This window comes from Syngnathus acus, chromosome 5, assembly GCF_901709675.1.
Source record: "Syngnathus acus chromosome 5, fSynAcu1.2, whole genome shotgun sequence".
Classification (NCBI taxonomy): domain Eukaryota; kingdom Metazoa; phylum Chordata; class Actinopteri; order Syngnathiformes; family Syngnathidae; genus Syngnathus; species Syngnathus acus.
The window spans coordinates 12,199,476-12,224,123 of NC_051091.1; the positions used below are offsets into that span (position 1 = coordinate 12,199,476).

General features: G+C 43.8%; 5 protein-coding genes and 1 non-coding gene across 14 annotated transcripts in view; 2 read left to right on the forward strand and 4 right to left on the reverse strand.

The window, feature by feature from the left end:
* Nucleotides 1-59: 59 nt before the first annotated feature.
* si:ch211-161c3.5 (uncharacterized protein C3orf18) lies at nucleotides 60-3,563 on the forward strand. Of its 2 annotated transcripts, XM_037251076.1 has the most exons (6): nucleotides 60-366; nucleotides 1,595-1,974; nucleotides 2,051-2,076; nucleotides 2,212-2,341; nucleotides 2,484-2,515; nucleotides 3,099-3,563. In XM_037251076.1, the coding sequence occupies exons 2-5, from the start codon at nucleotides 1,720-1,722 to the stop codon at nucleotides 2,487-2,489; spliced, it is 417 nt and encodes a 138-aa protein (XP_037106971.1). In that variant the 5' UTR covers nucleotides 60-366; nucleotides 1,595-1,719; the 3' UTR covers nucleotides 2,490-2,515; nucleotides 3,099-3,563. The 2 variants fall into 2 exon arrangements, with proteins under 2 accessions (XP_037106971.1, XP_037106970.1); XM_037251075.1 differs by lacking the exon at nucleotides 2,484-2,515 and having other exon boundaries at nucleotides 64-366.
* Nucleotides 3,564-3,707: 144 nt separating this feature from the next.
* si:ch211-161c3.6 (high mobility group AT-hook 2b) lies at nucleotides 3,708-7,387 on the reverse strand. 5 transcript variants are annotated; one of them, XM_037251083.1, is made up of 6 exons: nucleotides 7,095-7,387; nucleotides 6,367-6,548; nucleotides 6,202-6,285; nucleotides 5,634-5,684; nucleotides 5,524-5,562; nucleotides 3,708-5,215 (listed from the first exon to the last, which is right to left on the reverse strand). In XM_037251083.1, the coding sequence occupies exons 2-6, from the start codon at nucleotides 6,475-6,477 to the stop codon at nucleotides 5,186-5,188; spliced, it is 315 nt and encodes a 104-aa protein (XP_037106978.1). In that variant the 5' UTR covers nucleotides 6,478-6,548; nucleotides 7,095-7,387; the 3' UTR covers nucleotides 3,708-5,185. The 5 variants fall into 5 exon arrangements, with proteins under 5 accessions (XP_037106978.1, XP_037106975.1, XP_037106974.1 ...); XM_037251080.1 differs by having other exon boundaries at nucleotides 3,708-5,020; nucleotides 7,099-7,316; XM_037251079.1 differs by having other exon boundaries at nucleotides 3,708-5,020; nucleotides 7,095-7,316.
* trnar-ccu lies at nucleotides 5,794-5,866 on the reverse strand. The gene has a single exon. It is a non-coding gene; the product is annotated as a tRNA-Arg (tRNA).
* An 893-nt stretch (nucleotides 7,388-8,280) lies between the features above and the next one.
* mst1 (macrophage stimulating 1) lies at nucleotides 8,281-18,857 on the reverse strand. The gene is made up of 18 exons (XM_037251064.1): nucleotides 18,592-18,857; nucleotides 17,892-18,036; nucleotides 17,693-17,808; nucleotides 17,510-17,624; nucleotides 17,193-17,329; nucleotides 16,926-17,046; nucleotides 16,736-16,854; nucleotides 15,841-16,015; nucleotides 14,755-14,885; nucleotides 14,568-14,670; nucleotides 14,221-14,357; nucleotides 10,661-10,693; nucleotides 10,439-10,553; nucleotides 10,271-10,348; nucleotides 10,024-10,170; nucleotides 9,838-9,944; nucleotides 9,597-9,736; nucleotides 8,281-9,491 (listed from the first exon to the last, which is right to left on the reverse strand). Exons 1-18 carry the CDS (start codon nucleotides 18,692-18,694, stop codon nucleotides 9,330-9,332), a joined length of 2,184 nt encoding a protein of 727 aa, XP_037106959.1. The 5' UTR covers nucleotides 18,695-18,857; the 3' UTR covers nucleotides 8,281-9,329.
* A 63-nt stretch (nucleotides 18,858-18,920) lies between these two features.
* abhd14b (abhydrolase domain containing 14B) lies at nucleotides 18,921-24,167 on the forward strand. Of its 3 annotated transcripts, none has more exons than XM_037251073.1 (6): nucleotides 18,946-19,025; nucleotides 19,291-19,351; nucleotides 19,678-19,892; nucleotides 20,179-20,420; nucleotides 20,619-20,799; nucleotides 23,825-24,167. In XM_037251073.1, the coding sequence occupies exons 2-5, from the start codon at nucleotides 19,329-19,331 to the stop codon at nucleotides 20,796-20,798; spliced, it is 660 nt and encodes a 219-aa protein (XP_037106968.1). In that variant the 5' UTR covers nucleotides 18,946-19,025; nucleotides 19,291-19,328; the 3' UTR covers nucleotide 20,799; nucleotides 23,825-24,167. The 3 variants fall into 3 exon arrangements, with proteins under 3 accessions (XP_037106969.1, XP_037106968.1, XP_037106967.1); XM_037251072.1 differs by lacking the exon at nucleotides 23,825-24,167 and adding an exon at nucleotides 20,980-23,385 and having other exon boundaries at nucleotides 18,948-19,025; XM_037251074.1 differs by lacking the exons at nucleotides 19,291-19,351; nucleotides 23,825-24,167 and adding an exon at nucleotides 20,980-23,385 and having other exon boundaries at nucleotides 18,921-19,025.
* The window catches only part of cacna2d2a (calcium channel, voltage-dependent, alpha 2/delta subunit 2a), a 102,718-nt gene continuing 99,717 nt past the window's right edge, over nucleotides 21,648-24,648 (reverse strand). For both annotated transcript variants that reach the window (XM_037251058.1, XM_037251057.1), the window contains one exon: nucleotides 21,648-24,523. In XM_037251058.1, the coding sequence (XP_037106953.1) occupies nucleotides 24,401-24,523 (123 nt within the window). In that variant the 3' untranslated portion in view covers nucleotides 21,648-24,400. The remainder of the gene's footprint in view (nucleotides 24,524-24,648) is intronic.

Below are 24,648 nucleotides of genomic sequence, written 5' to 3' on the forward strand. Positions count from 1 at the left end.
CCAACCACGGCTCGCATTCTCACGGCATTCAACCAATCGGGTTGCCGGGAGAGGAGGAGGAGGGCGGGGAACGCGTTTTCCCTGCTTCCTTTGCAGCATCCTTCTGCAGCCTCTCCGGTGTCAAAGACTGTCAAGAAATAGAGAATACAAAAGGGAGGGGTGGTCCTCAGAGGACGTCGGAGGAAGCGTGCGGGACCCCACGAAGGCTGCCGGGACATGCTTACGTCGGCGTAGGACTGTGAGAAAATGGCTGCTTTTCAATGTAAACAGGCCGTGCGGGATCCGCATTGCTAAAGGGAGGAGGGGCGGACATTGACTTCAATGTCGCCTCTCCCAATGACAATACAAGCATGTTATACTCTCCAGGTACGTATGCACCTCCGATCATGGCGAAAGGAGACATCGTACACACAAAAAAATCACTCGTCATAGTAGAATGTTACATGCTCAGCAACATTTGGTGTCCATTTGTCGTTTTGCTTTGCATGCACATGTTCACAATTAAAAACAGACGGGATGAACAGAGGAAAAAGATAGGTCGTCATCTGACCTCTTTTCTAAAAACATAAAATAAATAAAAGCACGTTACTACAGCAATCTATGGAAGCCCCATTAAAAGTAAACGAAATGTGCCAAAACGTGGAGGCAGTTGGCACTTATTAATAGAGCTTGCATATGTGTGTGGGAGGAATAGGGTTGTCGGTTTGGCATTTGAGCTGGCTTTAAAAAGCACATTTCCTCCACAGTTACAGTTTGGGCGGGCATTGCGTATTCCTCGAGATTTGTATCTGCCTTTTGCTGCCCACATCCTGCTCTCAATACCTACCAACCACATCCTGACTGGCACTGCAATATACTATGTGTCAAAATCAAGGTTGGACTTGTGTATTTTTTGACGTGTAACATTTATCTCTATGTCAACCTTTTGTTTACTTCTGCTCCTGCCCCCCCCCCCCCCCTAAAAAGCTACTTTTCTGTAGCTTAATATTAAACAATTTAAATGATCTAACACAACAATAGCATAAATACAAATATGGAGAGGATCATCTATCAGGGTGAGAGCTTCCCACTTCCATTCTATGTGACATCATCTAAGGAGGTTTGTTACTGAAATTATATGACTTCGGGATGATGTCATAAGCAAATATGTCCTCTCTACCTGCACTCTTGCATGACATCATCTGAACTAGGGTTGTTCCATATCATTTTAAATAATTCTTTCAGAGAGATCCAATAACTTAACTTTAACCCAATTGTGCTTTTCTTGCCACAAGTCAGCTAGGATAGGCTCCAGCTCATCTGCGCCACTCATGAAGGCAAGTGGTAAAGAAAAGCGATTTGCTGATTGACAACTGGTCTCGGCTGTCCCCACTTGTCACCAAATTTCAGCTGGAGTAGGCTCCAACTCACCTGTGACTCAAATGTGGTTCATGCCTCGGACTTCTGGTTTTACTTTTTGGTGTTTACAGTATTTAATTTAGTTAAGACCCAGTTCAAGGGCCCGCCCTGTCTGCGGCATAAACCCAATCAGGACGAGCAGTGTAGAAGATTAATCATTTCCAAGGCAATTCAAGTGTTATTTGTTGTGTTGCAGCTGGTCTTCAAGATCACATGGCCAAGGCGTCATCATTTCTAGCATGAAGACAACTCCATCAGCAATGAGACAACACGCACAAGATATATAAATCAATACACAGCATTCAGTTGAAATAGCTGACCATGGCCCTACTCGAAACCGAAATGACATTCCTACCCTCAACGGCCACCCAAGCCCCCCTAACGGCCTCCTCGAGCACGATGAGGGACAACGTCACGTCCAGGATGACGCTCGAGACTGTTTCGGTCCCGGCCAACGAGAGCAGCTTCAACAGCACCAGCGTTACATTCCCGGAAGCGGTGATAGAGGGCTCGGGGATGGGAATGGTGCTCCTGCCCTTTGGCATCATCACCCTCATCGGCCTGGTGCTGGCTTTAGTAAGACGTTCACTTTGATGCCATGAATCTCATCGGAACATAAACTAATGAGTTTGTTTGTCTTTCTCCTTCCTAGATGCTGTACATCCGGAAAAGGAAGCGGTACGTTTATTTCAACTGTTGTATTATAAGGGGCATCTTGGTTTACAGTGAAGTGTGAGAAGAAATTTAAGCGCCCCACAAAGAGCTAACGTTGATTACTATTTTTGTCTATTCTAAAATGTTGCTTCTTGTCAGTTTGGAGAAGTTGAGGCACCAGCTCATGCCCATGTACAACTTTGACCCGGCCGAAGAACAAGATGACCTGCTGGAACAGGAACTACTTGACCATGGCCGAGATGGCACACTTGCCGGTCCTAATGCCAAGGTAAGCTAAGTGTACCGAGAGACGCACATGTTTATATATCTTTTTTTATGCACTATATATATACAGTATCATCGTTTTAGGCAACACGTCCTTTCTGTTGAGTTAAAGTTGACTTTATATGTTTTTTATTTCTTTTATAAAGTTTTGACAAAGGCATGATGATAAAAGAACATGGTAAAGTATCACTTGTGTGTCATTATAAACCTTTTTAATTTTAAACCTACTTTCCCTATCCTTTGTCATTATTTCTATAATTTTGTCTATTAATAAAATCTAAATGATATCATCTTAATTGTGGCATAAACATTAGCTTCTCCTGTACACATCATTTCTATCGTCTTCCTCATAACAAACAATTCCTCCTCTTCCCAACATTAACTTTGGTGGATTGTGGTGTTCCTCACGTAAATCTCAACATATAGTATTTGTTTAAGAACAAAAATTTTTTTTCTGTAAACAAAAGATGTATTTAAAAAGTTCTATGCATATTTATAGTTCTTGAAACCTGCCTTTTTTTCCAATACTGACAAAAAGTTTTTTTAATTTTACATTGTATTCATTGAAAAAAAATAATTTGATAACATTATGACTTTTTTCTAAGCAATAGTAATTTTTTTCTTGTCTTTTTTTCATGAGAAAAAGTATTAAAGAGAGCATTTATGCAATTAAATTGACTTAGCCTTTGAAATGGATGAAAAGGGCCAATCATAGACATTTTGATGTGATGGTAATTTGAAATAACGGTCATCTCTCGCAGACTCTCCGAACCTCGCAGGGGAGCACCCAGAGACCCAGTCGCCTGGTCTTCACAGATGTAGCCAAAGCTCTTAATGCCTAACGAAAGCTCTTCCATTCCACGTATCATTTAGTGGACTACCTTTTTGATCATCTACAGGGTGGGACAATGAAAGATGATGAAAAAAAAAGGGACTTTGTTTTGGTGACCAGATGGTGCTTCAAATTTATAGATTTGAAATGATTTTGTAGGAGAACAAGTGCATGGAATGCAACAGCATCACTTTCACTGTCTTGCATCAACCGCTACACAAATGTGATTACTTTGTGGAATTATTGTCGCCACGTTTCTATTCTTCTCACCCTCATCGTAATCTTGTGTGTAACACTGGATGTTATCGCCAACCTTTTTGTGTCTTCCTCCTTGCTGAGCAACTAACGACTTGTTCAAGACATTAAAACTGTTCCTTTCAAAAATTCTCTAAAAGAGTTGCGCCTGTTTGTTGATTTACAAAACACACAAATCCCAGGTTTAAGACTCACAGGATAAAAGGGTTTTAATTTAAAAAAAAAATGAAGCTCGGCCAGGTTGTGTCAGTGAACATCACTGCGCAAATGATGACAAGTAAGCCATAAAAAGATGTTTTAACACATTATCGCATGTAAATCCATCACAACACCAATACAATCGCATAACACATGGACCAGATCATATAAAAATAACAAGTTGACATCTTATAACATTCTCCAGTCAATGTCCCAAAAAGGTAGAAGTTGTTTTCATTCATCATACCGATCTTCCACAAAACACCACACACCTACGATAAAAAATAATTAGCCTAAATTTTTTTTTTTTTTAGATAATTGGCAATGGAGGTTGTGCTCACATACTGTTAAAAAAAACGATGGTAAAAAAGACGGGTCAATATTTAATAAGAAAGTACATCTTAAGAATATTTTTTATCAGGCTGTTTTTTTTTGCATTCGCTGCATTTTAACAGGAGAACAAAGTCACATTTCAATTTGAGCAAATCCAGTTTTTCTTGAGGTAACTGTGGTTTCTGTGAGGTCTTTACATTGTACCTGAGGTTTCATCATGGTGGTAAGAAAAAGAAGCACTGGCGTAAAGTCCTGAGTGTCACACAACACTTGTTGCTTTATATATTCAAAATGTCTCAACTTCTTTTTTAATGGACAATTTAGTGACAGTCTTATTGGATTTAAACAGGTAAATTAAGGGCTGCATAATATTTACGAAGAAATTAATTTTAGCCCTCTTTGTCCCTGCCCAGTCAAAATAATACACATCTAGTTGGAATGGGGAGCAAATTCTAAAATAATGAATAACTTTTATGAATAATTGGGAAAAGTAACAAAACTATATAAATAGGGTAAAAAAAAACAATGAGCTCTTCCATGGGACAGCAAAGTGTGCTTTTAGCTTGTTGCTGGTCATATAGCAGATTAAAAGCTTTGCATTCAATTAAACCATCCTACATTTTACACATTTGTAAGATAAGATAAGATCACTCATTATTTTTGTTTACAGTGTATAGTTTTGTAATTAATCTTAAGTGATGTCCTGTGATATAGTAAAAATACACATCTCTCAAAAATGCACTACATATCCTTTCCAGTTGAATTAATTTGACCGATGAATATTTGAACGCACTTGTCCAACATGATTTTAGTACTTTTTGCACATGTGCAGCCTTAATGGACATTTCCCTTGAATGAAAATGGCTTTCTTAGGTGGTAAATGTAACTTTCCACCTCTCAGCGAGGTAGACAAGTTCCACCAAATTTTGATAATTCCAACATTTCCCTTCCAATGGAGTGTTCTTACGGCTAAACCTCGAGGTAGGGTGACGACACGTCACATTACTGGCCTTCCTCCTGAGACGAAGCGGGCGAGGTCGCCGACTCCCCTTCCTCAGAGGACACCTGGGGAAACGTCAGAAGAGCAAAAGAAACCGTCATGTGACTCAATCGCCGAACAATGAATCAATACAAAACAACACGAGAAGGACTTATAGTTTCGACAAGAGTCGGTTATGTCAGGAAACCGAGGCAGCCGGATGAAGACCAAGCTAAGCTCAGTCCATCGAGTCATTCTTCCCCTTTTTTGCGTGAGTGAGACTAAAAAAAAAAAAGTCGACTCGCTCAACGGTTTCACTTCAAGTGTCTTTTGCGGATGTCTTGGATCAGACAGTGAGTGATATGTAGACCCGTTGCTTTAGGGTTGTGTAACTTCTGTTTCATTCACAAAATGAACCAGGAGGGTTTCTCGGAATAACAGCAAAACATACAGGACGGACTCTTGACTTTTTTTGTAGCTTTTGTAGCACGGTGGGAATTTTTTAAATTGCTAGAATATTATTACTTGCCCTAAGAACTGACCATAAGTCATTTATTTGAAGTCTCATTGAAAGTACCAGTATCCTCACCTTTGGCTCTTCACTTCCTTTTGCAACGACCCTCTGCAGCTGTAAAGCGAATCAGACATGAATGACGTGTACAAACACTTTGATACAAATATGTAAAACACGTCACACACCCATTTTCTTGGTCGCCCACGTGGCCGTCTTTCTCCAGACGGCTCGGCTTTCTGGTAAAGAAGATTAGCAAAGATGAACGAAACCAGCAGACAAAGATGAAACACATTCGTAGAAACTGATGGGTAGGAATCTTTGTCCTGAGCTCACTTGACTTAAATTCACCTCAGATGGGACTCGAACCCACAATCCCTGGCTTAGGAAGCCAGTGCCTTATCCATTAGGCCACTGAGGCCAGATGCTAATGCACATACATCAGCGGTCCATCTGCACTATACACTGCATCACATGCCGACCTGAGACACCGGATGGTGGACCAGGATTTTTACATCCAGCAACTTGTCCATCTGGAAGTCTTTTTTCATGACCAAAATGTTTCCACATCCAAGTTTCTGCTACTCATGGTCCACCCAGGCTCAATGTCACCTACCTAGCCCCCGTTTGGCACAAGCGACTCGAACATGAATGAAACATTTGCAAGAATTTGTTTCTTCAAGATTGTAGGGTTCTTTCATTAATGTCATCTTAGGTTCTGTATTTATGTGTACCGGTGTGCAAAACAAAGCTAACCTTGAGTATGGTTTTGGGGCCTTTGTTCTTGCTGCCCTTGGGTCTTCCTCTTGGTCGCTTTGGAGTCGGCGGTCCGAGAGGCTCCTGCAACAGAAACATTAACAACCACAACTTTATTTTGACACTATTTTTAAGAACTCCATCAGCCAATCACGACAGTCCTACCAGCTGCTGCTTGCGTGGACGACCTCGCCCCCTTCGTTGCTGAGGCTCGGCAGTCTGTTCCGGGGAACTGGGCCGGGAAGAAGACGGCTCTGTGGGCCCGCTGCTGCTCATGTTTTGGAGAGCAGGGTCATCAAGGCCTGAGGACCAAGGTGCTGGAGTCAAGGCTAAAAATAGTGTGGTGCCTGCAAACAGATGTTGGAACATTTCTCATAATTTGCAAAAAATATGGCTGGATTGGCATATGATTTTTTAACAGAAGACCACAAGAGAAGAACATGTCAAGTTACACAGTGACACCACTAGAAAAAGACTCACTCAAGCATGGGAGAATTTGGAAGAGCTGAAATTTGAACCCAGAAGCTCTCAGCTGGGAAGCAGACTTGGTAGCAACAAAGCTACCCAAAACAGTCCTGATAATTGCTCGATAGTTTTATAAGCGTGCGTGGTCGACAACCAATAGTGCGCCTGACTGCCCACAACGGGACCGCCCCCCGCGTCCCGGTGGTACTCATCCCATACAGGCACTCGTTGCGTGAAACATTTAACACAAGCACAATCATAACATGGCCTCTTTAAATAGTTTGCGCAATGCGTGTTTTGCACCAACGTGAGTACGTCGCAAGGAATCCAATAAAGGTTGCACGCGAGTATACAGGTGCAAAACATATTTTTTTTTTCCAAAACAAATCGAAAGAAATGCAAAACACACACAAAAAAGAAAAACGTACTAACTTGTCTTTGCAGCTATACCAGGTGGATACTGACACCGCGCCGGCCGAAAACTTGTGCTGTTTCTGCCCGTCTTTCCCTATTTCGAGATATGTGTGATGCCCTCTCACAACTACCCACCCACTCAAACACACAGCCACGAATTGAACCCGGTTGCAGTGTAACAAGGGGGCGGGGAGGCTTGTACTGTATGTGGTGGCCTCTCTTCTGGCATTGCATACTTTCTCAATTAAAGTGCCGTCATGTTGCAGCCTACAGGGGAGTGGCCAAATCTTAACCTCGCCCCAAAGGGCCTCAGTGGAACACCCACAAATCGGACTTTAATTTGTCCTTTGGGGCTCGGTGCACAAAGCTAAGTCCATAAAGGCATACTTGGAAGAAGTTGCCCATCAATCACCTTTGGTCATGTATCCCAATACTTTAGTCTTTATTGTTAGCTTCATGGCTCATGGTCATTTGTCCAAATGATTTAAATGGTCAGGTGTCCACATGCTTTTGTCTGTTTGGAGTATTCAAAAAAATCATTTTAGTTCCAGGGCTATGTTGACATAATTTGATCTCAGTTGGACTAGTATATTTGGGGCCTAATAAATGTAATAAATAATATATGTACAGTATAATATTAAATACTAACCTAATAATGACAATTTCAAACGTTTCCCATTTTTAAGGTACAATTCCAAATAAATTGGGAAAAATTCACATTTATTGATTATGTTGTCAGTCATATGAGCAATCTAATTTTTTTAATCGACAACCTCAACTGACTCACACCATACGAAGTGATAATCTACAAATTCATTCTCTTCAAACTTTTCTATACAGGGCTGCAGTAGAAAGGTGAGGCAGCATTTTTTGTCAAACACTAACTTGTGAAGATGCCACTGTCCTAATACCAAACTGTAAAAAAAAGATGCATTTTGTTCAATTTTTTTGACATTCTTGTGTAAAAGCAGCCCAAGGATAAAACAATTAGAACCGTTTCTTTGGCATAAAAAAAAAAGTGTATTTGTGAGAAAATGTGAGATTTCCAAGAGAGGACATTCATGCATGAACAACGAACGGTAAAACAAGTCATCCACTGTGAGTATGACTAAGTGAAAGTGAAAGAACATTCTCATTAGTTCCTGGCAGCATGGTAATGTTTGACTGTCAAAAGAAGCCTGAAAGTGGAGCAGTGCATGCTTTTTGGAACTCCTCATCTTGAGGTTTATTTAAGCTAAATTCCGTGGGCTCATCGGCGGCGTGTTGCAAAAATCCTCCTATAGAACTCGAAAGAATGTGCAGCGCATACAGTGGGGCATTAGGCACAAAGGCGTGTCTTTAGAGGTTGGGGGGCCGCCATCAAAAGACCGACTCAAGAGGGATTTCTTTTCGAGAGAGTAAGGGTGGGGATGGGTGGAAGGGGGTGGGGTCAGGGGTGGGTGCGCACAAGGTGCTGTGGAGCTCCATTCAATTCACACTGGGGAGTTAGCTGGTGCATACAATGAAGAAGTGGTGGGAGCAAGTCATGGTGGTACGTTGCAAAAACAAACAGTAATGACATCATTAAACTCAATTAAAATGAATTAAACCGTTTTTTCCTCACACTGCTCTCTCAGGCGTGCACTCTTAACCCATCATGGTGTATTTTGAACTGCTCTCTGAGATTATCAGTACGGCACTAATATTTGTCGTTCTACGTGGAAGATAAAGTGTATAACTGAGAGTGGCAAAAAAAAAAGTTGGTGGAACGACGGCCAGTATTTCAAAAAAAGTCAAGGCACTTTTTATTGTATGAAACCATTGTGGGCGTAACAGTTCACTTCTTTTTGATGTTTAATTAATTATACATTCCAAAAATAAAACCAATACATTTAGTGTTAAAGTAACACTCCATTACAAATAGGTCATGTCTTAACCTTCAAGTTTCAAGCAAGCTACTGAGGCAAAAAAAAAATCAAGCAAGTCGAGGCTTCACTCAATCTCAAGAAAGTCAAGTCGAATTATTACTAAGGTTAAGCAAGTTTATACTGCAAGTCAAATGGTACAATCTTGCAATATTCACCTTAGCAACTTTGCACTCTGTATGTGTGCCTTAGATAGATGAACGATCAAGCTGTTGCTTAGTTTGGTTTTTTTGCTTTGTCTTGCAAGCCAAAATTCAAGTGTCAAATTTGCCGCAATGTAGTAAGCATTCATAAAAATAAAAATAGCCGAAAACATCATAACAACAAATACTCCATTTTTCTTTCCTAAGCAAAGCCCATGACCTTCTTGATCCAGTCCACATAGACCGACACCCGGATGAAGATGCTGGGTTGGCCCGCGTGTCCGCAGCGCCGCATGGGGATGATCACACCTTCCAGAACCCAGCAGTCATGGTTCTGGCATGCCAACGGGCCACCGTAGTCTCTCTGCGGGCATACAAACAGTGGATAGAAAAAGTCAACACACCCGTGTTAAACTATAACTAAAATTGTTTTTTAAAGCACCCACTTCTAATACTAGTGGTCACCCACCTCGCAAGCTCCAACCCCTCCCTGGAAGGAACTGGTGCACATCTCGTTCTCCCGGACCCGACCTCGGAAATATTTGTTGCAGTCCTTATTACTGAGCACCGGAATATGGGCCACGTTCAAGACGGTCTCATCTCCGGTGCCTTGAAAGGAGAGCAAAGGAGTGACTTGGCACAGCTGTTTGATTGTTTATACACACCACTGTTGCTGTCTATCTTATTTTTAAAGTGTTATTATGACTTGCCTCTGGTCTCGCCCCATCCTGCTATCTCACAAATGGTCCCTTCAGCCACGATGTAGCGTTCAGGAGGCAGACAGATCTGAGAGACGCGCTCGTTAAACTGGGCTGGGCTGCAGACACATAGTGGAGAGAAGAGTGCCAGGTATAATACGTATCAGCGTGTGTGCGTGCGTGCAAGGATGTACACACGATTCCAGCTGCAGCATGACCAGCTGAGACTCAGAAGGTCCGCAGACGATCTTGGTGAGAGGGATGGTCTGTACGCCAGGTTCGCCATCCTGTGGATCACGGAACAAGGTGCCCAGCATGGCCGAGTAGCCGGGCAGATCCACGTAGCTGAGCGTGCGCACAAACACACAAATATATCATTGGGTGATATTGCAAAACATTTGATCAGTAGATGCGACATGCTTTGGTGAGAAAAGCAAAGCCTTACCAGGAGGAGAAACATTGCTTGGTGCTGATGACCCATCTGGCGTCCACCAGGGCGCCTCCGCAAAAATGGTTTCCTTTCCTTCCGGGTTAGAGTGAGTGCTTAAACATTTTTGGTGTTCAGGTTGATTGCAAAGGAACACTTTGTCAGTAACACACACGCATATAATACCTGTCTCTGAGGCTAACCGTCCATGGCGAGTTCCCAGGTATGCCATTTACGATGCGTAACCTGCTACTCTGGAAGCGGGCCTCTCGTTTCCCACACTCACTGAACTCAACTTTCTCTGTGTGGACAAAGACATCAACCAGCGTCGTTAATACAGCAATCACAATATTATGTATATTTAGGTGTCCATAAAGTAGTCCATAACGTATAAATTCAGGAACTTACCAACTGTTTCCGTGAGGGATACTTTCTCTCCAGCTGTTCGAAAGATAAAAAAAAAAGTTGTTGTCATCCATCCATCCATCCATCCATCCATCCATCCATCCATCCATCCATCCATCCATCCATCCATCCATCCATCCATCCATCCATCCATCCATCCATCCATCTTCTTCCGCTTATCCGGGGTCGGGTCGCGGGGGCAGCAGCTTCAGGAGGGACTCCCAGACTTCCCTCTCCCCAGCCACTTCATCTAGCTCATCCCGGGGGATCCCAAGGCGTTCCCAGGCCAGCTGAGAGACATAGTCTCTCCAGCGCATCCTGGGTCGTCCCCGGGGTCTCCTACCGGTGGGACATGCCCGGAACATCTCCCCAGGGAGGCGTCCAGGAGGCATCCTGATGAGATGCCCGAGCCACCTCATCTGGCTCCTCTCAACGTGGAGGAGTAGCGACTCTACTCCGAGTCTCTCCCGGATGACCGAACTTCTCACCCTATCTCTAAGGGAGAGCCCGGACATCCTGCGGAGAAAACTCATTTCGGCCGCTTGTATCCGGGATCTCGTTCTTTCGGTCACGACCCATAGCTCGTGACCATAGGTGAGGGTAGGAGCGTAAATCGACCGGTAAATTGAGAGCTTTGCCTTTTGGCTCAGCTCTCTCTTTACCACGACGGACCGATACAGAGTCCGCATTACTGCCGACGCTGCACCGATCCGCCTGTCGATCTCGGGCTCCATCCTCCCCTCACTCGTGAACAAGACCCCAAGATACTTAAACTCCTCCACTTGGGGCAGGATCTCATCCCCGATCCGGAGAGGGCATTCCACCCTTTTCCGATCGAGGACCATGGACTCGGATTTGGAGGTGCTGACCCTCATCCCGACCGCTTCACACTCGGCTGCGAACCGCTCCAGTGAGAGCTGGAGATCACGGCCTGAAGAAGCCAACAGCACCACGTCGTCTGCAAAAAGCAGAGACGCGATGCTGAGGTCCCCAAACCGGACACCCTCAACGCCTCGGCTGCGCCTAGAAATTCTGTCCATAAAAATTATGAACAGAATCGGTGACAAAGGGCAGCCTTGGCGGAGTCCAACCCTCACTGGGAACGAATCCGACTTACTGCCGGAAATGCGGACCAAACTCTGGCATCGGTGATACAGGGACCGAACCGCCCTTATCAGTTGGCTCGGTACCCCGTACCCCCGAAGCACCCCCCACAGAACCTCCCGAGGGACACGGTCGAACGCCTTCTCCAAGTCCACAAAACACATGTGGACTGGTTGGGCGAACTCCCATGCACCCTCAAGGATCCTGCTGAGGGTGAAGAGCTGGTCCACTGTTCCACGGCCAGGACGAAAGCCACACTGTTCCTCCTGAATCCGAGGTTCGACCTCCCGACGGACCCTCCTCTCCAGCACCCCTGAATAGACCTTACCAGGGAGGCTGAGGAGTGTAATTCCCCTGTAATTGGAACACACCCTCCGGTCCCCCTTCTTAAAGAGGGGAACCACCCCAGTCTGCCAATCCAGAGGCACTGTCCCCGATGTCCACACGATGTTGTAGAGACGTGTCAGCCATGACAGTCCCACAACATCCAGAGCCCTTAAGAAATCCGGGCGGATCTCATCCACCCCCGGGGCCTTGCCACCGAGGTGTTTTTTAACTACCTCAGTGACTTCGACCCCAGAGATTGGAGAGTCCGCCTCAGAGTCCCCAGGCCCTGCTTCCACAATGGAAGGCGTGTAGGTGGAATTGAGGAGGTCTTCGAAGTATTCTCCCCACCGACACACGACGTCCCGAGTCGAGGTCAGCAGCACGCCATCTCCACTGTAAACAGTGTTGACGTTGCACTGCTTCCCCCTCCTGAGACGCCGGATGGTGGACCAGAATTTCCTCGAAGCCGTCCGGATGTCATTCTCCATGGCCTCGCCAAACTCCTCCCACGCCCAGGTTTTTGCCTCAGCAACCGCCGAAGCCGCGTTCCGCTTGGCCATCCGGTACCTGTCAGCTGCCTCCGGAGTCCCGCAGGCCAAAACGGCCCGATAGGACTCCTTCTTCAGCTTGACGGCATCCCTTACCGCCGGTGTCCACCAGCGGGTTCGGGGATTGCCGCCACGACAGGCACCAATGACCTTACGGCCACAGCTCCGGTCGGCCGCCTCAACAATGGAGGCGCGGAACAAGGTCCATTCGGACTCAATGTCCCCTGCCTACCCCGGGACGTGGGAAAAGCTCTGCCGGAGGTGGGAGGAAGCTCTTCCTGACAGGGGATTCCGCCAGACGTTCCCAGCAGACCCTCACAGAACGTTTGGGTCTGCCAGGTCGGACCGGCATCTTCCCCCACCATCGGAGCCAACCCACCACCAGGTGGTGATCAGTTGACAGCTCCGCCCCTCTCTTCGCCCGAGTGTCCAAAACATGCGGCCGACACGACTACAAAGTCGATCATCGAACTGCGGCCTAGGGTGTCCTGGTGCCAAGTGCACACATGGACACCCTTATGTTTGAACATGGTGTTCATTATAGAAAATCCGTGTCGAGCACAGAAGTCCAATAATAGAACCCCGCTCGGGTTCAGATCGGGGGGGGCCGTTCCTCCCAATCACGCCCTTCCAGGTCTCACTGTCATTGCCTACGTGAGCATTGAAGTCACCCAGTAGAACGATGGAGTCCCCAGAAGGAGCGCTCTCCAGCACTTCCTTCAGGGACTCCAAGAAGGGTGGGTACTCTGAGCTGCCGTTTGGTGCATAGACACAAACAACAGTCAGGACCCGTCCCCCCACACGAAGGCGGAGGGAGGCTACCCTCTCGTTCACCGGGGTGAACCCCAATGTGCAGGCGCCCAGCCGGGGGGCAATAAGTATACCTACACCTGCTCGACGCCTCTCACCGTGGGCAACTCCAGAGTGGAAGAGAGTCCAGCCCCTCTCGAGAGGGCTTGGACCGGAACCCAAACTGTGCGTGGAGGCAAGTCCGACTATATCTAGTCGGAACTTTTCTGCCTCGCACACCAGCTCGGGCTCCTTTCCAGCCAGAGAGGTGACATTCCATGTCCCAAGAGCCAGCTTCTGCAGCCGGGGATCAGACCGCCAAGGTCCCTGCCTTTGGCCGCCGCCCAGCTTGCACTGCACCCGACCCCTTTGGCCCCTCCCACAGGCGGTGAGCCCATGGGAAGGGGGACCCACGTTTCCTTTTCGGGCTGTGCCCGGCCGGGCCCCATGGGCGAAGGCCCGGCCACCAGACGCTCGCCTTCGAGCCCCGCCTCCAGGCCTGGCTCCAGAGGGGGGCCCCGGTGACCCGCGTCCGGGCGAGGGAAAACGAGATCCATTTATTTTGTTCGTCATAAGGGGCTCGTGTGAGCCGTGCTTTGTCTGGCCCCTCACCTAGGACCCGTTTGCCATGGGTGACCCTACCAGGGGCATGAAGCCTGATCCTAGGATCATAGGGGCACGCAAACCCCTCCACCACGATAAGGTGACGACTCACGGAGGGTTGTTGTTGTTGTCATTGGACATATATTTTTTGGAGATGGAAGAACAAGAAGAAAAAAAAGCACAGTTGAGTACCACATTGTTTGATGGCACAGTAGTCAAACTCAGTTTTGGAGTCGATGGTGTAGCACCAGGGACCGTGTTGGTCCCCGTCTGGGTTACGACAGTAGTTCTCGGTCAAGTTGGCTTCGGGATGCGTTCTGGGATTTATTCTGGTGAATTAAATGATTCAAACGATTAGCACAGTTTTAGATTTTGACTCTTGCCAGTGAGACTACATGGATACTCATTTGAGGTTTTGATGTCAAATGTTTGCTCTTGAAAGCAAGAATGAAAAGGAATTAGCCTTACCTTTGCAATATTTTTTAGAGGGTAGTGTATGCATAAAATGCAATTAATGCTTTCAACTTCAATATTTATACCTGGTAAGGTGAGGCGTGTTCACGTTCCATTTTTGGCAGGTGATGCCCTTGCGTGTTTTGCGCACCATGCCTCGGTAGTTTCTTCCGTTTTCATGGTAGCAATCTGAAAGTATTAAACCACAGACAAATTATCTGAGCGTATTAAATCACGTCTTTTTTCAGAAGACTGCTATTCTGTGTGCCGTACCCTCTGCGTCAATGTCATCCGCACAGCGCTTGATCTGCAGGCACAGGGCAGTCCTCATCTCTGGCACGGACGTGAAGCACCAGGGGGCCTCGGAGCCATCCGGGTTGCGGCAGTAGTTCTCCTCCAAGCCCCTAGATATTAGTGAATTACTAGGGGTGTAAATCGCGGGTTTTGTCACGATACGATATCATATCGATACAAAGGACCACGATACGATTATTGCCGATATCTTAAAGCCTGCTGTGATTCATTCACGATACATCACGATATAGTGCTCCACGATCGATATTTTTATTTTTATTTTTTTTTTTTAAATAAAAAATATAGAACAATATCCTGATTTATAACAATTCATACGCAAAATCAACAAGGTACTGCAAACTCTTTATTTAGGAAATTACAAGAGTATTGTAGTATACAAAGTGCTTATTTTAACACTGAACTTTATCGAATTCCTATATTTTTTCTCATATAAGTAAAGAAAAATGAATATTCTTTCTTTTTTTGTAATACCATTAACTTTAAAGTGCATTACTGAACTATTTATTTACAATAATTTTAATTGTCCGTTGAGCCATCTTTTCTTTGGAATCCAAAGTGCTTCCAAACGAATGACTTGAAGCCCAAAGGGGAGCGAACTTCCTCGTCTTCTTGGACACTAGCTATAGCACCAGCCCAGGAGCCGCGTAGTTGTCGGCTCCCCTTTCACGTGCCTGCTCTGCTCACAACACAGCACGCCGCGTACTGCTCCCGGAAAGAGGAAGCAAGCAACAATGAACTGGATTTCAAAATAAAGTCGCGTCTAATGTCCGAGGTCAAACACGGCGATATAAATCGATGTTTACGTTTAGCATCGATGCCAATAAATCGTAGAGCATTATATCGATTAATCGATGTGTATCGATGAATCGTTACACCCCTATGAATTACCTTTGAAAAATATTCCTTTATTTCTAGCACGTGGCCTTGTGCTGACCCATAACAACTCATATGTCTTCTGTCTCTGATTGGTTGTTTTTCCTCAGACACTGGTTTTTCTCGTGTATCAAATTTGAGACGCATAACGCTCCGCGACTTGACACTCACTTGCATTCGTATGTGTTGGGGTAGAAGGGATGCTCGTGAGGATACTGCGCGTCCCAGCGCTGGCAAGGGATGCCTGACGTGGTCTCGTTGACTCTGCCACGGTAATCCTCCCCGCGGCCACGGAAACAGTTGGTGGTGAAGCTGGAGCGTTGACGTTTTTCCACGCGCACCTCAGCTGAGAAGAAATCACCGGGGAAAGGAAGCTTCAGGGGGCATATTATGGAAAACTAATCATTTAATGCCTTAATGCAAATACTTGGGTCTCTGGAGTGACTGTCTGCCCCAACAAGTGTGAAATTACACACCCAAGAAAATTGTGTACACAATTAAGTGAATTATGGGGTTGTTTGGAGATGTCCCACTGCATGTGCATTTTGCACATTTTTAATCTACTTGTAACAATAATAATCATACTATTATTATCATATATGTACTGAATACATAAATTGGTAAATAAAAATCATGTAAAAATATCAGTTAAAACAATGAACAAAAAATAATAGAAATCTTTTCATAAAATTTTTTAACAACAAGAATAGTGTCAACAATAAAGAAAAAAATAATAAAATTGAGCTTTAACATTATATTTGCCTAGACTGACAAAATTGAAAATATTCTTGTCTTGCTGACTCTCAAGTACGTCACAAGATGGCATAATTGCTTCATCTTCCCACCAGCCAACCCTGGCCGGGCATTCCAAAGTTGCAACATGTTGCACAACTCCTGTTGCTAATCTCAGCAAAAGTCCACGTTGTGAAGCAACTGTCCGTTTCATATAGTATAAACAAATAATAATAATAAAACTAATACTGAAACGAATCGATTAAAACAAATCTGATCAAAATCTTGAAAGGGTGGGTGCTGAGTATTTTGTTTCTTCGGCAAATAATCTTACTGCATTTCCTGATTTCGCAGCTCTCTCGCTCCACGTTGGGGTCCGTTGTATAACACCACGGCACAGGCGAGGCGTCCGGGTTACGGCAGTAGTTGTCATCCAGACTCTTGTCAGGGTACCTGAGGAAAAGCCATGTCACATCGAAACACGGCCCAACGCTCGCCGTCGTCGTCAAATGAGAGATGGTTACTTTTCGGGCTGGTAGATGTGCTGGTGAGGGTACTGCTGGTCCCAGCGTTGGCACTCCCTTCCGCTTACCGTGTGGTCTACCTGCCCTCTGTAGTCTTCGCCGTTACATGTGATGCACACGTCTGCACACACACACAAATGTCACAGAAGTTAATGAAGGCTTTTTGTCAAAATGCAGCACCGCACCTCAAAGCAGTACTAAAGTAACAAACTTGCTGAGTCATCTTTTCAACTATTTTAACCCGACAGATGATAGCCATTACCTTACCGTCTTTGCACTGAGGGATGCTGCAACTTTCGTACCGTCGCTCGGGGTCAGTGGTGTAGCACCACGGCCCGATGCGATCCCCGTCTGGATTTCGACAGTAGTTCAGCTCCAAGCCGTTGCTTGGTGAAGGAGTCCACCTGAAAATGTCGCAATTCAACCACTGAGAACAACAGTGGGCTAACTCCACATATTTATAGATTGATTTGTATGACAGGCGCCTGCCAATGTCAACTAAACTCAATTTTATATTTAAAAAAAAAATTTAGTCACTTCTATTTCTCAGGGTCTCATTCAGTATGACAGACGGTTCCGCTTACCTGTGATCGTGAGGGAACTTGGACCACCATTGCTGGCAGGTGAGTCCGCTTCGGGTAGTGAACACCTTCCCGCGGTAGTCTTCGCCTTTACCCACGATGCACTTGCGAACGTAGACTGTGCATCACGCACACACACCGTAGTAAATATGTGTGATTGTGTTCATGCAACATTGTGAGTCTTACCTTTCTTCTCGTAAAGGTCACAGTTGACGTTGCGTTTAACCTCGGCGTTGCTGCCATCTCCCACCCAGCGCAGGTGTTTGCATGTGATTGTTGGCCGCGTTTCGTAGTTGAACGCTCTGATGGACACATTTACATGAGCTGTACATTCATACTACATACTAAGTCTAACCTTATGTCCAGCGTATATAGAACAGTGTACCTGCAGTCTAGTGAGATCGAGCACCGTGCAGCGCAGTCTTCCACGTTAAGGACCAACAACGTGACAACGTGGGCCGAGTTCCAAGAAGTGGGGACCAGCTCTCGGCCCTCCGACCGCTGGAAGTCGTTCAGGGGACTGCGGTAACCTAAGTTGAAATGCATCAGACCACCCATGGTCCAAGCTTAATGCTGCAGGATTGGTCATGACCAAAATCTTTCTATCATTTTTCTTTATTCATTTTCAAATGAATGGTTTGATTTAGAAACGTATAAACCGATAAATAGGATAGCACATTCTCATAAAAAAATTAATTATTTTATGTTTTAAATTTATTTTCATTTTTTTATCCATCTGATGCTCTCTGACAGGTCATATAATTATTTTTTTAAGCACAGTACATCATTGTTCTATTTTTCTTCCATTTTATTTTATCTTCATACAATAATTGGACTTTCATGCATTGAGTGTGTGTATAAGAAATGGAGCTCATGTAGTGCGTGTTACCCCAGCACATACGCACACGACCTTTGGACATCAGACTATTTAGTTACATGACTAAAGTTTATTAAGCAGTTTCCACCAGTGAGAGCATCTTCATTTGGATTAATATAATACATACACACTGCATAGCTTTCTTCACAATGTGAATATAAACACATCAAAACTGTTAGATCATTAAGAAAAAAGTACAAAAACTCACCAGTGACCAGGCTTGTCGTTAGGAAAAAGCACAGCAGCAGTGGCAGCAGCATCGCAAGAAGACAAAGTTTCGACACCAGTTCTTGCCCTTCAAGGCGTCTCATTCGGAACGGAGAAGAAAATTCTTTCCAGGTAGAGGATTTCAGAACATGAAACGCCGGACACTGAGCTGATATTTAAACAAAGAGGCCTTCATACAAACAAAATCACGGGGATCAATAATGCTCACTAATCATTAATAAGGAATGGCACACATCATCGTCTACTCATGCGCCCTTGAGTCCTTCAGTGGACGCTAGAGGGCGATAAACACAGCGGAGGTGACCTTTATTTTCTGTTGCTCTCGTTTGTCCACTCCCCCTTCCTGAAATAAAAGGGAAGCGCAACAAGTTTACTAACTTTAAAACGGTGTCGTCATCAACACCGTCACATCAGGTAAGAGGACTCGCGATGTTTGTGATAAAAATGTTTACCGCACTTTTATACTTCAAGGAGGTGCAAAAACACAAAGACGACTTTTGATGGTTGAATATGAAAACTTTTGCTTTTGCAAAGATAAATAATGCTCATTGTTTGATTGCAACGTTAACGGAACATTTTGTGTGAGTGCTTCAGGGGAGGGTGGCAACTGTCTTATTTGATCTACTTGCACAAACGGCATGTTGCAATTACTTTACAAAGTGTGGAATTCTCTCCCCAAACTAAGGAGAAAACTGTGCAGTTTAAAACGGCACAGCAATGACACAGCAATGCAAACAAATGTAAACAAACTGTTTGTGCGTCATTTTTTTTATGTTTATTGTCCTCCTTCTGGTGTGCATGTTGTGGTCACCAGGGGGCAGTATTATAAAGGTTACATAATGAACCAAGAACCTTTCATAACAGACTCCATAAACTGCATAATTTTAATTTAATGTTAAGGCTTCAATTGGAAACAGAAAAAAAAACAGAACTTGCCTGTTCGGCTGTTATCTATATCTATTTGTTGTAAGCCTATATTTTAAAATATATTTTAAATAAAAAAAATAATAAAATCCATACTGGTAGGTCCCTTGTATTGATCATTGGTGTGTGTGTGTGTGTTCAGGATGTCGCAGGTGGAATTGAACGAAGGCAGCGTAGACATTCCAGGCTGCTCGTCACCACTCTTCTACAGACAAAGTCGACCATCCTCGGGGGATGTCAAGATGTCTGTTTTGCTTCTTCATGGTCGCCGCTTCTCCTCGGAAAACTGGCTCAGCAACGGCACCCTTCACACGCTGGCCGATGCCGGCTGCCGGGCAGTTGCCATCGACCTTCCAGGTGAGCGGAACAGGAAGCGGTCATACGTCCATCCATAGCGCTGGTCAAGATAAGCATCGTAAAAAAACGGCTGTGGCTAAATGTTAGAGAGAACTACGATCAGTCGTCACCAAATTTCATGTGGACGTCTTAACTTATGCTCACCTCAGCCTCTGAAAATACATCAGAATCAACCCCCTAATATTTTGGATTTTATGTTAAGATTTTAATATTTTCAGACGTCGAAGTAGACATGAGTAGTGATATGCACTTAATTTTTTGTGACGCAAACCTTGCTTGGTCACAGGACTGGGCTGCTCCAGCTCAGCCGAGGCGCCAGCGGCCATGGGAGAGTTGGCCCCCGCTACGTTCCTGAAGGACGTATGTGAGCGACTGCAGCTGAGTCCCGTGGTGCTGATCAGCCCGTCACTCAGTGGCATGTATTCCCTCCCCTTCCTGCTGCAACACCAGCACCTACTACGGGCCTACATTCCCGTCGCGCCCATCTGCACCGAAAAGATCGGCGCAAAACAATACGGCGGCGTCAAGGTTTACATTTTTATGATTTCAAATTCCACAATCTAAGTCGGGAAATATTTTTGCTCATGCCACTTAATATGGGTAGAACATGGTTGTTATAAGGGTAACAATAATGAAAACTGGGTTGTTTTGAAAAATCTACTGACATTTAATCTAGAACACAATTTTCTAGAATTAAAATAAGCAAATTTATTTTTGGCACGACAGGTGCCGTCACTTATTGTCTATGGCGATCGTGACGCTGAGCTGGGGCAGGTGTCGCTTAGCAACCTGAGCCAGCTGGCCAATCACAGCGTGGCGGTGATGAAAGGGGCGGGGCACGCCTGTTACCTGGACGACCCTGACACGTGGCACCGTCTACTCTCTGACTTCCTTGCTAAACTCTGAGGTAAGTGTGTCACGTTACAAAAATCACGAGACACCTTGAAGTGAAGTGAAAAATATGAACATTATTTATTAACTGATTCTCTGTAATAAACAATTTGAAAATATTTTACAAGGAGTCACAGACACAATATTTTACAAATTTTGCCCCTCTCCTTTTTTTTCATCTTCTTTTTCCGCATAGCTTCAACTGTACAAAAAGAATGGAGCAACAAACAAAAGAAAGAGGGAGCTCAAGTCATCCTCTCACACACGCGCACATTTGCGAGAAACAAATACAAAATAAAAATCTGTTTGGACTTCAGACCTCAAACTTATCAACAGTGCTCTTTTCCTATATTTATATTGAGATATATATACTGACTTCACTTTGACTGATTCCGACTTGTTTTCTCTATTTTCTTTTAAACACACACTTTTGTCAAACATTGTCACAGAGCACCAGACTACACACTACACGATCACATACACACTGTCCCCCTCACACACGGACGCAGCCTGCCTCCCCCTTTGCTTCTTTTAACCCTCGTCACAATGTGATTTTTGGCGAACCTGTCCAATCAACAAAGACTTAGCTGGAGACTTTTTTTTAACCCTTCTGTTAATATTTGTTACATTGTTCGGATCCAACTAATAACTCTATTAATAACCATTATAATCAATGAACTGAGCTAATTTGAGCTGAGGTTAGAATATTTTTCCAAACATCAGGAAAAAAAACATTTGATTTGTATTTATTTTGTTAACTGACACATGTCATACTGCTAGGTGGCAACATTTGTTTGTTGTGTAACAATACCGCCGTCATGTTTCGTTTGTTTCTCAGGGGTGTTTTTTTTTTTTTTTTTTTTTAATGGCTCATTGGTAATTGTTACTGTTTAAGTCAATATTTGAATCAGGTCAGTTTGACCTATGTCGTGTTTTGTATTATCAAAGGTTCAAATGATTAAAAAAAATAAATCCCGATATACATTCTGAACTCCATTAATAATCTAAAACATGGTGGGGGTGTGCGGGGCGAGGGGGATCAGAGCTCTGTTGTGCGTGACGCTAAGGCAATCAAATAGAGAGGCGTCGTTTTTCTACGTTGCATTTTAAAAACTCAATACACTGACCAACTAACACATTCTGTCAATCCAAAAAGCGATGACGTCCCTTTTTGTTTTTTTTCTCAACGTCCATAACACTGGATTGTGTTCATTGCGACACACAAACAAGAACTTAAAAAAAACAATCAGCCCTCACATCACACGCACTATTTTAAAGACATTCCACTCAATTAATGCACGCACGCATACACGCAGGCAGAATTAGAGCAGTCAAGAGGCCCTAATTAAAGAAACAAAACACATGACCCAATAATAAGGCTGGATTTACGCTGCAAGTGGCACAATTCAGATTTGCTGTGTCAAAGGGCAAAAGTCACTTTTGTTACTTTTCTTAATTTCGCATAGTGTCCACTTTTTGTGACTCTTTCAGTCTCCGTATCTCAATACAGGTTCATGATCAAACATCAAAATTTTGTGTTCAGCTTACTGAAACTTTGAACAGTTAGACTTTCAGAAATTTAGGGAAGGTGAAATTAAACTCAGTTGCACAGAGGTTTGCGTACATTTTCGGTTCAACCTCAAATTTCACCCAAAAGCACAATATCCCAAACTTTCTGTGAGAAGCAGAAATAGCCGTGACGTTTTCACAATTTAAAACATTTCAAAAATATCCAATGACATCAGCCAAAGCATAGACAATTCAATATGGTGTAAATATATATATGCTACATTAGGGGCGTGTCCATTACTTGGGGAAAAAAAGCAAAGCAAATTCTCTACGATAGCCAGTCGAGTAATGTGAGGGTTGCTAAACTCTCAATATTTGTACTATCCATGTATTATTGTTTACTGACGTGCGGAATTATTGACGAGCAATTTGGTTGCCTGCGCATGCAGGTTGGTTTTATGTGTTCCCTTGAAATGTACATGAAACTAGTCACGAAAATCTGTTTTAGGCGATTAATGGGACATTGCGCACTTGAAACCTGCGGCGTAAATCCAGTCCAAGTGTGTGTGCTGATAGTTGACTGATCATAGTGATGTGATGGCAGTCAGATGGCTGCTCTATCTAAAGCTGATCCCTTTCCAAGATGGCCGCTTGATTTGAAAGAAACGACGAGTACTATACGGTCGCCTCGCTCGTCTACCACAAAGTGCGTCAAGGCACTATTATGAAATGAAGCGGATCCTAAACAGTCTAAAAAGACGACCACGTGACAGGCGCGGACTACGTTTGGTGGCCATTTTGGGGACAGCATGATAAGGCCTGAACCACCCTGGCACGGAACCCATGAAGAACATGTGACAGAATACAGTTTAACGAGAAGAAGCAAAGCCTTCTATGGAGTAATTGAAAGGAAAGCAAATGTCAAATTACGAGGAAAACTGATGTCAAATTGCGGGAATAATATTCCGATATTACAATAAGGAATTTGGATTTTTAGAAAGGGAAAAAAAGTTGACATTTTGTTTACACCGTATTAATTTTTTACTGATCTCAACTAATCTCAATCAATCTTACAATATTCTGACTCTATTGCTGTAAAGATACTTTTTTTCTTGCAATGTATTCAGATTTGATTTTTGTAATTTTCCCCGCCTCATAGAATTAGACATTTGTGATGTTAAAACTTAAATGCATGTAACAATAATTTGTTTCCTGCTATATTCTGAATTCATTTAAATTTGGATTTCTTATTTCTGACTATTTAACTATTATTTTTTCTCAAAAAATTTGGATTTCACTCGTGTAATATTCGGAATTTATTCTCGTAACAGTATCATTTAATTCTTGTAAAATAACTTTTTTTTACTACTTTTGTTACTCACTTTTCTCTCCTAATATTCCAACTTTTTTGCTCATAACCTTAAGAGTCAACTTGAAATATTCCAACTTTTTTCTCTCGTGACACTGCAATGTTTTTCTTGTCATATTTTGACTCCATCCTCGTAGCACTGATCTGTTTTTTTTCTTCACAGCCTTTTGAGGACTGGCAGAGGTGATGTTGGTATAGATGGAGGTCAGAGAGGTTCTTTTTTTTGTTGGTAATATATAACACCACACCACACCGCTCGCTAATAATAATTGAAACGTCACAGCTGAGTTATTAGTGCCTCTGTGTCGTGAATATGAGCACATCAAGATGATAACATTTTTTTTTTTTTTTAATCCCTCTCATTAAGCTGTGTTTTTGGCTAAAAAAATAAGACCACATGAAAGTCTATCTCATTTTGGCAAGTAGATATAGTAGTGCATAAATTAAATGTATCGTCCCTTCTTTTGTTTTGGTGAAGAAAAATAAAACGTTTGGATTTCTCATGACACGGTGTCGTCTACCCAAGAGTTGTTTTTTTTTGGGGGAGGGGGGGTCGGTGGGGGTCTCTCCTTGGCTGAGGACACAGAAGTGAAGCTGGCTAGATGGTGGCACTCAGGGCTTCCATCATTGCCCATCATTGCCTATAAGACTACTTTAGGTGGTAGGGGAGCACATATGAGAAGCACAGGACAGCTATAAAGTGTGTGTGCACATTTGTGTGTGAGTGTGACAGATGAGATTAATGTAGTAGAGAGTCAGCGTGAGGACCGACGACAGGATAAAGCAGGAAAAGTTGAATCAGCAGCAAAGCCACGCGGGACGGACGCAAGGAGTGGCCCCGCCCACAGTCCGACGTGTTCTCCTGAGGATTGGAAGGAGACGCGTTAGGATTGCACTTCACATAAAAAAAATAAAAATAAAATCTCATAATCTGGGTCAACATTAAAATTACTTTTAATTTAATTTTAATTCATTAAAATAGGAGAA